We start from the raw sequence: 12,049 nt of genomic DNA on the forward strand, positions 1-12,049 counted from the left end.
TAAAAGTAAAGACAGTTCATACTGTCCACCTCTAACATAATAGCTCTGAGGAGCTTTTTTATAATCTTTAATCAGAGTACCCACCCAACTGGTGATTCCGGCAGCTTCGAACTTAGAGAAAGCTGTTTGTACTTGTGGGGTAAATGGGGAGGTGAATCGGATCTCTTTAAATGCTCAATATGGCTTCCTTATTCAGCCTATAGCTGTGCGACAAACAGTTACTGAGCTGGCTGAGTCACTTTTTAAATCTGTGTCCATTGTTGTAATGATGGCGAGGGGAAAAAAACGCAGAATGAGAAGCAGATGGCAAACTCAGGGCTTCCAAGGAGAGGAGCTTAGGTCTCTTAATCAGTGCATAAATGGAGGCGGGAGTTAGGAGAGCACTGATGAGGAAATTGCAATGAGAACAGCAGTGCTGTGTGAGGATCGAGGTGAAACCCATTTCACTGGGTTAGAGCAGAGCCGATCCGTAAACACACTTAAAAGATGTTTGTTTCATCTTGTTTATCGGGGCTACAAACACCTATCAGCCACAACAATAAAACCACCGGCCTCATATTGGTTAACAGATGCCGCATATTGAGATTATGGTATTTACTCCAGCTTTCAACAACCTCAGTGTCATAACTGACCCAAATCTGTTCTCACACCAAATTTCTTTAAAGCTACTTCTTTAACAATAAATGGCAAAATTAGTGTTGTCTATTCACATTGAGACCAAAGGAGGGATCTGGAACTGGCAAACTCGCTTCCAGTTGAACTTGTGTTTTGTGTAGCTTGCTAGAAAAGTTATATCTGAAATTCCTGGACGTTGTTCTTCATGTTACTATCAGACATACTATCATATGTTCTCACTCATGTTGATTAAAATTGGGGAAAACTGATCCACCTCCCTCACGGCATGACAAGAGTCCCAGCGATTGAACTGATTTCGAACACATTGTGAGATGTTTTCATATTCAAAAAATTTAGCTTTTGTTTTTCTTGTTCATTCCCACAAAGTAGAATATCGCAGGCGCCAGACACGAGATGCAGTTTGGATTCAGCTTTGCGACACTAATGAAAGCAGCGTTTTATCACCTAAAAATCATTTTACATTTGATCCGATTATCAGCCCACTAATCATGCTACCAACAATTAAATTTAATTTTATCTCCATTGCACCAAAATACAATGCAGTCATCTCACAGCACTTTTACAGAGTAACATTCCACATGAGCAAGCTTTAGTGAGAGAGAAAGAGAGGACTCCCTTTTAATATGAAGAAATCTTTGCAGAACCAGGCTCAGAGGTGAAGCTATCAGCTGTTCATGTTCTGCTGTAACATTTTCTGATATTAATAGTGAAACATGGTAAGTGAGAAAGTCAAGAAGCTCAGTGAGGCCTCAACACAGTTTCCAGTCTAAACCTGTAGCAGCGTCTCTAAAGAAGGATCCAGGGTGACTTGAAAAGGCCCTAAATGAAAGCTTCATTAAACACAAAAGTTTTAGGTATAACATTAAATACAGAGACTGTGTCAGCATCTCTCACTGAAACTGGGAGCTGGTTCCACATGAGAGGAGCCTGATAGCTGAAAGCTCGGCCTCCCATTCTACGATGAGAGAGTCGAGGAGCCTCCAGTAGGCCAGCACTCCGAGAAGAAAGTGTTCTGAACAGGTAATATGGGACTGACGACTCTTTAAGATGTAATGGAGTCTGGTTGTTAAGACCTTTAGATGCTTTAAATGGTTCTTCTTTAATCCCTTTATTTTCCTGTTAACCACTTAAACTACTACTGATCTCCTGCCCTGTATCACTTTAAGACTGCTAAAATTAGAAGTGCCCTTCAAATAAAATGCATTATTGTTGTTACATCCGGTGTCGTCATGATATTTTTCTATCATACGATCAATAAGTACGTTGTATGGTTACTTTTAGTATGTAGGTGAGTCATATCACTGCATTGTGTTTTAATAATCGAGCTAATTATGGTGCTTTATGACGACGACGTCTGATCAATCCAGCATAATGGGATAATTTCAGGCTTCACTTTCTGGAGTGTGCAGGAAGACGCGAATAGTGCTAATGGTGTGGTTTGTGCAAATTATAGGAAATAAGAAGTTGTTGCAGCTGTTTGTGATGTTGACATCAATCCAGGACTATTTGTGTTTCTTTTTTCTCTGTATAAGCAGTTACCGATTGCTTTGTCGTGACAGTTGAGTGTTCGGTGTGATGTGGGGTTAGTGTACAGCAGGCAGGTGTGATTTGATAAAGATAAGCACAGTAGACAGTCCTGTATATATGGTGTGTCACTGTATGCATCTTATATACCAGTTAGGGCAGATTCATCAGCAGATATGTTCTGCTACCATCAGATATCTGCATGGGTTTAACAAACTGGAGGAGAAGCTTCTCACCCCATAAGAAGCAGCTGTGGACGACCAGAACTGCAAGAATCACTTATGCAAATTTATAGATCATCGAGGGCTGCTTTACTGATGTTCCAGCTTCAAATATGATCATTTTTTATGCCGGTTTAAGCACATCTACTGGCTGGGGAGTGATTAATTAAAAGGATTTATTTACATGTTAAGCATTATTGTGTCAACTCTGCGCGTTTGCTGCCAAAATTTTTGCTCCATGTTGATAAAATTACCATAACGGCAGCAGACTGACATGTTGCCAGAGAAAGACGTGGATCTGGCACATCTTGCAAACAAAAGTATGAAACATATTTTCCTTTAACGGTTCTACTTCATTTTAAAGTAGAAATCTGACAAAAATCATAAAACAAAAGTTACTTTTCTCGATAATGTGATTTGTCAAAGTCCTGTTAGCAAGGACTGTGTTGGTTCAGTATGAAGTAAACACCATACAGATACATATTTGAGTTAAAAAAGGATAATCTTTCTGCGTTTATCAGTCTCTAAATAACATTTAAATACCACGGGATGTTTGTGCTGATGACCATTGCTTTTGAAGATAAGGACTGCATCACGACACCTACATTGATATTCATTTGCACTGGCAGAAATAAAATCCCTACCTGTGTTTGCCCTTTCTTCCCTGTGCTCCTTGCTCTCCTTTTTGGCACCAAAAAAGCCTCACAGATGTGCGCAGCAAATTTCACTGACAGGAAATTGCCCAACTGTCCAAACTCGGCTTTCACTGGTCATCAGGCTGTCACCAAATGACAACTCTGTATTGATCTGTGAAGGGGAGTTCACATCATGCATCAACATACAAAACAGCTCAGCCATCTATCATCCAAAACAGGTCCTCTATCCTTCCTCTGCGCTGGATCCAAAAAGCCAGAGGTGTGGAGCTAGAAGTGATTGCAGCTGACAACGGGGGGGAAAAGGCACAGCATACTATAGACAAGTTGCCAGTCTCTCACAGAGGTGACTCATCAATTAGCCCTTGAACCTTGAAAGAAGCTGTAGTCGCTGGGAAAAAAAAGCTCATGAGGTAGAACATGCAAACCAGTAAGGCTGGACAGTATACACATTAAACATAGTGAAAAAAGAGACAATATACCACAGGACTTTTCACACAACACTAATATAATATTGACTTCAGTTTAATATCAGATCCTATTTGCACATCTGGTCCTGGAGGAATGGCGTGCCAGGCTAAGTCTCATTCAGGTTTTTCTTTTAAAGCAGTAATATCTGACAATATATTGCCTAAATTGAGTTGTCTTAATATGACAAGCAGGTCCGAACGTCAGAAATGGCGCCGTGTATATCTTGTTAAACACGTCACAGGGGCACACCGTCTCTGCTTTGAGGATTTCCAGCATCCATTGTACTTCCATAACTTCTCACTTAAACTATGCTAAAGCCTGGAGGGTGAAAAAAATCCATTCCTACACGGTCACATTTAATTCCCTTCATCATTTTTCAACTGAAATGAGTGAAATTGCTCCTTACCATCAGCAACTTTGCTCATTAAGGGCTTGGAGAACATTTAAATATTTCTATTTAAAACGCCTTCCTAGCAATTCCCAAAAGCCTATTTTACGCTTCTCCAGTAAGTGGATTAAACTGAATTAAAAATGAAAAGAAAAAAAAAAGGGGGAGAGAGTTTTTGTAGTGGTTTTTATGTTTGGTGAAATATAGCTTATGTTTTATATCAGACAAATAAGTACACTGCAGATACACCTTTAATGCAAGCTGGTTAATTGATTTAGTTCACTTTGCTTGGACGAGTGTGGCGAATAGGAACAAAATCACAGCTGACTCACCACTAAAGCTGCACTATCCCATTTGTTTTCCCCTGTTTTTTCTTACACAGCTGTCCTCATTACACCTTTTCTGGCAGAGTATTCCCAAAAAAAAAATCCACTCCTGATTGATGAATATTTGTTGCTTGCCATTTTCGAAGTTGCACAGATATGTTTTCATAAATCTGTGTTTATTTTTTTTATGTAAATAAAATGCCTGGAAAATAATGCTTCTTAGTTGTAATCAAACATAATTCTGGGGTTATAGGATTATGTAGTGTTTGGAAGAAAAAATAAAAGACCCTGAAGTAGAAAGTTATACGAAGACCTTTTTCTGGCTGGGGACTATCTGTCAAGGTAAACCGCTGCTTTTGTTATGCAAATTTTTTGTAGCACAAAGTCCATGGTGAAAATACATTATTATACTGTGCATTCAATTATTGTGACACAGCAGGAGATTACGTAGAAAGGTAGCCTGCATAACATTTAAACATCCAGCCCGAATTCTTGAATATTAAACAATGTCTATTCACATTCGGCACAATTCATTTGAACACACAAAGAGCATAAAGCGTCTCCATCAGGTCTCGCCAATTGATACTGACAACAAAACCAACCATTTTTATGGTCAATGGAGACTTTCCCTTTTGTCGGTTCGGCTTTTGTTTGACTCAAAAGACTGCGATGAGTTTGTTTCCTCTCATCAGCATTGTGATTTGACAGGCTGAGCTTGCAAGTCGGCGTCCTTTACTGTAACAGTGAGGCGCAGGCAGCCGTCTCCCCGCCATTGTGCAAACGTACGTGCACACGCACGAGCCACATGGCAGCCGGCAGATGTGTGACAGACAGGCCAATCTCGCTGCGCCGAGGCGAGTTAGCTAATGTGTGAACAGCATATTGTTGTTTGCACAGAGGTTGGCGGTGTCGTCTGGCTTCATCCCGCAGTGCGTGCGTCGAGACAGAGTGTGAAAGCTATGCATCATGTTGCCCTCACTGAACCAACTTACATAAAGCTTCAGCCTGACATGTCTGACTCTTTAAACTCATAAAACTTGCCTCTGCTTTCTGCCTTCTCCTCTTTCCCTCTGCAGTCATGCCCCGTTTTGCCGAGCAAGTGGAGGTAGCCATCGAGGCGCTGAGCACGAACCCTCCGCAGGCCTTTGAAGAGAATGAGTTCATCGACGCGTCGCGTCTGGTGTACGATGGCGTCCGCGACATCAGGAAAGCTGTTCTCATGATAAGGGTAAGTTCACGGCCGAAAACAAATTACTCCATCAAATCCTCCAAATATGGGTGAAAAACTTGACTCGGAGAAAGAATGGAAATGTTTTTTTTCTCCTCAGCGTAGCGACATCCCTCAGTTGGGGTGAGCAGGAATATTTGTCTTCATTTTCAAGTGCTGCTAAATGACCAGTCGGGATGAATGCATTAAGCCAACTCTCTGCACATCTGAAATATGGATGGTCTTGGCGATAAAACAAAAAGTTTGTCAATTATTTATCCTGATCATGTTTCATTAACTTTCTAAAGCCTTTAACTTCAACTAACAAACATGCATGTGGAAGCGTATGTTGTAGCATCATTGTCATGATGAGTTGCATTATCTTCCCAAACCAGGTGGTATTACAGCATCTCTGATGGCCTGAGGGCGGGGAGTGTCTTTTTTTTAATTTCACATGATGAGATCAATTCACAAAATAACTGAAATAAGTCTTTTTTTCCTGAAAAAGTGCTTTAAAAGAGCTGGTTAACGAATCACATATAACCTTTGATCTGCTCCGCTCGTCTCAGTATGCTACACTGTTAGTCTCATAAGCCATTCACGGTACTTATGTCGAAACGCCAACATCTGAACACACACTTTATTGGTGCTCTGGGGAAAATTTGTGTTCTGTAGTTAACGCATCCTATACATATTTAATCTTAACTACAGATGCCAGGCACAGTGGGCTGCCACAGCGCAGCGCCTGGGGAGCTGGTGGGGGTCAAAGTGCTCTCACTCAGTGCTAACCTGTCAGTCGGGGAATACGTGTTTTACATATACTGCATATTTACATATAAAACTGTTGAATTTTTTTTTTTCTATAGCTGCTTCGTTTAATTTAATGTGGGCGAAAGCTTGGTATTTATTGTAAAAATGCTTTTTTGAATTGAAATCTGATTACTACTGAACTTGACTGTGACTCATGAGACGAATGTTTTCATACTTACAGGATAACTTCCTACATTTTCTTCCTCATTTTCATTTCAGCTCCCCCACTTTAAGGTTGTAATATTACAGCAAAAAGCGAGCTGTTGGCTGTCATAGACAAAAATACATCTGTCCTCAGGACAAAGGGAAAAACAGCACTGAAATCCTGTTTACAATTCCCAATCGAAATGTCACACCTGTCACATGATCTGTTAGAGGAAGCCGGCAAAGCGTTTGTACAGCATGCCGCGTTGGAAATGCTGCATAACAACATGACACCAACAGCTCCTCGGCCTCCTCGCGTACCCACACTGACGTTACAGGATCTGCATTTTTCACCCGAACTGGCCCTCCTCACTTCACCATGTAATTCATTTATTCAACTTTATGCAGGCTGGAAGGTTTCCCAGTGCAGCTCTGGAAAAAATCTAATTATGGAAAATAATTTGATGTTGGTAAATAATGTAAAACAGGCAGCTTTGAACTGCCCGGGACCAGCTGGCTTCATAATCCTATCCAAGTTCAATTACTTTCAGAGGAAAGTACTCGGAGGATCCTGACATGCTCTGTTGTCTGACTCCATCATATAGATGGCAAATGTTAGGGCCAGATGTAACAGTTTAGTTTATTTTCTTTCCTTGTATGTGTTATTTATCTACCTACTTATAACGAATAATAGCTCCTTTAGAATTTCTATGACGCCGATTTCATGGGCAGTCAGTGGATTAAGAAACCAATTCTCCACAGTGTTTAAATACTGAAGCAGGTCTCAAGAAAGAGTGCGAAGTTATGAGAAAAGTTCTTGGAAACATACTTTCACCCTGCCCTTTATGTGTACGCATATATACACACACACACACACACACACACACACACACACACACACACACACACACACACACACACACACACACACACACACACACACACACACACACACACACACACGCACAAGATGAGATTGAGCAAGGCTTCCAGGGTGTAATATAGCCGATGTTTCCCCTATTCCCCAGCATTAAACTGGCCCACACCATACCACACACAGATAGTTCAACTTTTAAAAGAAGTTGGGGAGAAAAGCAGTGCCGCATTAGAGAAATGAGAGAATCTGAACTTCAGGTATCCCATTAAATCCTGATGTGTAATCGTGTTTTAGTAACACGTCCTTGAGTCCGAAGCCTTTTCAGCTCATAAACAGTGTGACCAGTCGAAAGTGTTTTGTTGCAATCCTGAGAAGTTATCACAGCAAAGGAAAAGATTTGATTCTCTGCCGTAGTGATTACAAGGTGAGAAACAGAAATGACTTTTTGCACAGAATAAAACCGTCTGGAAGAAAACATGACGTCTTAGCTGGTGCCTCTGCAGGACCTACGAAGTGGCCTCATTGAAATGAATGAGCGGCGGCTGCGTTTTACACACAGTTCTAATGGCTGCCTGAGTGACGCACCGCAGGATATCATTTCACTTTTTATGCAGTCTCAGTTAGGACTTTTTGCGATTTTCTAATTATGCTGTGTGGTTATTTTGATAGCAGAAGAAAATAAAAAAAACTCAATCAAAATGTCTATTTATGCTATCAGTCATATGTAGATTTCTACCAAAATCTGCTAAGAGTCATATTGTGTGGTGTTATTTAAATTTTTGTCTTGTTATGTTGTCTCAAATTTGTTTCACCTTTATTTTACCTGGAAGTCTCATTCTAGAAATGCTTGCAAAGTTAAAACTGATATTGTTTAGCTCTAAAAAAAAAAAATAAATAAATAAATAAATCACAAAACTGCACTTATCTCTGTTGGTCAAACATGTTTGAAGCCTTTTTTTTTTCTCTCTCTTTTTATTGAAAGTCCCTCCACAGAAGAAGTTCAAGCACTCAAGGATGTCATTTTTGTTTTGAGGCAAAATGAGATTATTTTCCATGGGGAAATTAGGTCGATTCACAAGTGCTGTCATGTAATTTAGTGTTGCAAAGCAGGAGCAGACACTAATAAAAGCAGATAGAACAGACGATCAAGCAAAGGAAATTGTTGTGTGATCAAATGATAATAACTCCAACTGCACAAAGAGTCCGTGTGTATCATGAAGTGGTTTTGTAGTTTTCTGACAGCGTTCATTACAAATTAACATGAGGAAAACAAAATGTTATATAAGCTTTAAGAATGAGTATTGCTGCTTCTGTAGATAAATAGATCCTTGAAAGAAATGCCTAATGAAGCCCCATACGGTCCAAGCATTGTGTAAATAAATTATTAGGAGTGTGTGGAGACTCTTACTATGCTTTTCTCCTTTTTTTTTTTTCCTGTCATTAATACAGCTCATTAGGGAACAGTGGGCATACACTTTAACTTATACACTTCTCTTCTCATTGGATGGGAAATTGCTAATACTTGCTGCCTAAGAGCTGCTCGCTACCTGCTGTTTTGTGCACGTACTGTTGCACGTGAGTGAGTACAGCTTTTGTGTAACACTTAAGTACTATTCATTATGATTCAACAGGCACCTCGGAGCTCTTTAGATGGAAAACTGTAACATCACCATTATTTCTTGTTGTCTTCAAATGTCAGCATATTCCGTGATGCATTTTCAACTGTAGGTGTGTGTGTGTGTGTGTGTGTGTGAGTGAGTATTTTTAGTTCTTTTTTTTTTTTTTTCCTCTGCAGGTAGTGATTTCGTAGAAATGCGACCCAAAATCCAGAGGAGTCGAGAAGTTAGTGCAAGTTTGACCCTTTCGAACCCAACTGGGGCACCATGCCCACAGAGTGTTATTTTGTTTCTCACCTTTAAAACCTTAATATCCCCCCTCAATGTTATTGGAGAAGTCTGTGAAGCAAGCTTGGCCTTTGGGCCACCTGTGATCCTGTCCTTTACCAGATGTTGATGTGCAGGACTTTTTTCTAAAAAAAAAACAAAAAAAAACACTGCACCAAGACAAATACAATACAGTCTGATTATTTTATATAACATCTGCAAGAAGCAGAAGGAACACGTGAGGTGATGATCTAAAGACACCTGAATCTAGTGGTGTCCTTGGGGATACCAGGAACCATAAACTGATTTAAAAAAGGCTAAATTTAACCCTAAACAGGACCATAACCATAATTTTCCACTATAAACCCAGTTAGCTGTCCAGCATCCGTTACTATAGCGACGCTACCCATTTATACAAGAGCAAACACCATCCGAGAAAAACACTGTTCTGAAATCTGCCAGCGGATCTTACCAATCTTCATTAGCAAGACATCCATTTACAGCCAGCAGAGAGGAATAAAAATGCTTATTAAGTGTTGAGTCATTCATTTGTGCAGATGCAGAAATGCAGCAGGAAAAGGACAATCTATATTTATTTGACTAGGATTGATTTTTTTTTTTTTTTTGTCGTGTTTTCCTTTTTTTAAAAAGCTAACTATACAAACTCACAACACTGTCATGAGAACCGTGTTCCAGAGTTACAGTTACTATGCATGTTTGGTTTTTTTTCCAAAGAAAAATGATCACTCCATAATGTGCAGAGACAAAGTGTGCAAACATGTCTGAGTACATATTGAATATCCGGATACAAGAAAAAAACCCTTTTATTATTATTACATTATCAGTTTTTAGCTTCACTGAAACCTTGTTTACATCTTTTGGTTTGACCCTGTTTGTTTTGTTTTAGTGGCAGCTGCTCTGTGCTTCTCACTCAAATTTTTCGTCTCATTCTCAAACTGAGTCATTGATTTTTAATCGGTTGTCCCAATAGTGCACAAATTCTGAAAATAACCCACTTTGCCCACTATGTGTGGCCCAAAACTGTTTCTTTTGACTAAAACCTGACAGGCAATTTTGGTATTTTCATGTAGCGTTGTGCAGAAAAGTATATTTTCTCACCTCAGATATTTACAAGTGAAATAAAGCTCAGATGCTGAACAACCAATGCTCATTATTCAGCAGTCAAACCGTGCATTCTGCTCTTGAAAGACACTGACAGTTTGCTTTTTCTTCCTTCTCCTCCTGAGCTGCAATTGCAACCTAAAAACAACTCAGAAAAACGTAAGAAAAGAGCACAAGATGTGTGCAGAATAGACTTTGAGAGCAGACTATACTTCGGTTTGTCACTCGTCAATTCATGTAACAAATGATTTTCTTCCTTTCCGGTCTTGCTCTCGATCTCCGACTCCTTGTCTGACCTTGTCTTTGTGTTTCTCAGACACCAGAGGAGCTGGAAGATGACTCCGACTTTGAACAGGAAGACTATGATACTCGCAGCAGGACCAGTGTCCAGACTGAAGATGACCAGCTTATTGCTGGACAGAGTGCCCGGGTGAGTACAAGTTCACTTCCCCACTGTGCTACAACTTTTCCAATGTGCCTCACTGATAAAGCCTGACACATAAAATACAGGAGAAAGAACGTCTATTTGGTTTGGGTAAGACGTGTGCAGCAAACTGAAATTTCTTATGTAGTTAACTGTTGTGTTGCTGCTTCAGCAGAAGGCTCAGGTCCAAGTGGAGCTGCGCCCCGCCCTAACGTTCACCCCTGCTCTCTGGCTGGATGCGAATCGATTGATCCGCTTAAATAGCATGAAAGTCCATTGAAACGATCATAACAAGCACTATTATTTTAAATAAACACTGTTCAGGGATGGCAGGTGTAAAATTGCAATCACAAACAAAGAAGTAATTACTAAATCCCCTTCAGACACTCGCCAAGAGACAAAATACAGTATAGCACTGTGCCAAGGCTCCAGTCATGATCGGCCCAGTCTGGGCTTTGTTGCACATTAACAATTTTTCACTTGGGCCCGGCTTAAAGAACATTAAGAGGGTATCAGTGTTTGCTCCCCTCCAGCAACACAGAGGCTCCAGCGGTGTGTTGCATGTTGAATGGATTGTGGATGGCAGGAGTGTGCCTTGGCTTCATGCCTTTCCCCGTGGCACATGGCTGCATTATACTGCCTGGGCCTGGACACAGCCTGCACATGAGGGGCTAATGCAGGAAAATAGGAGGAGTGAATGCAATCAAAATAGAAGCTCAGTGTGACCAATCTGCATGTTGGACCACAACAGCTCTTTTTGTGTTAGTTTTCCATAGTGAGGACTAAAGCAAAGAACCAACCCATTTAAGGTTCACCAAATCATACCTAACCTGTTTTGGAGAGAAGCCAGTCACAGCAAAAAATGGTATAATGCTGAACTCTAAGGCAAAAAAAACAGACTTTATTAAATGGGGCCACATGAGGACTCTGATGCTTTGTAAGAACTGTATTATTAATAGCATATAAAGTGAAAAAAATCCATACATTTACACCCTTACAGTTTATTTCTAATAAATTAGTTGTATTGATTCTCAAATGCAAGATGCTTTTGTCAGAAACATTTCCTTATAATTCAGGTAGTGTGGCTGAGAGTTTTGTGCTCCTCACAGTGATCTTCCCCATTCCTGATATATAACAGCAGGAGGAGCCATCAAACTGACTCCATGATATTAGTGACGCCATAAACAGAAAATGAAACTCGACCGGAGCTAAAGCAGAAGCCTGAACCCCCTCCGAGCATGTACATATACATATAGCGGTTCACATTGCTTTGCAAAACTTTCTCTTTGTAGGTGAGAAAGCTCTTTTGCTTTCTGTTTTAGATTAAAGACTTGTTTCTGTCTTGTCATTGTTTACAAGTCAA

General features: G+C 40.2%; 1 protein-coding gene across 1 annotated transcript in view; it reads left to right on the forward strand.

Annotated features, from left to right (window-relative positions):
• ctnna2 (catenin (cadherin-associated protein), alpha 2) overlaps positions 1 to 12,049 on the forward strand; it is a 343,169-nt gene that overhangs the window by 310,241 nt on the left and 20,879 nt on the right. Inside the window, exons 13-14 of the mRNA XM_030094501.1 lie at positions 5,296 to 5,447; positions 10,579 to 10,692. Coding sequence (XP_029950361.1) covers positions 5,296 to 5,447; positions 10,579 to 10,692 — 266 coding nt within the window. The remainder of the gene's footprint in view (positions 1 to 5,295; positions 5,448 to 10,578; positions 10,693 to 12,049) is intronic.

This window comes from Salarias fasciatus, chromosome 6 (genome assembly GCF_902148845.1).
Source record: "Salarias fasciatus chromosome 6, fSalaFa1.1, whole genome shotgun sequence".
In the NCBI taxonomy this organism is placed as follows: domain Eukaryota; kingdom Metazoa; phylum Chordata; class Actinopteri; order Blenniiformes; family Blenniidae; genus Salarias; species Salarias fasciatus.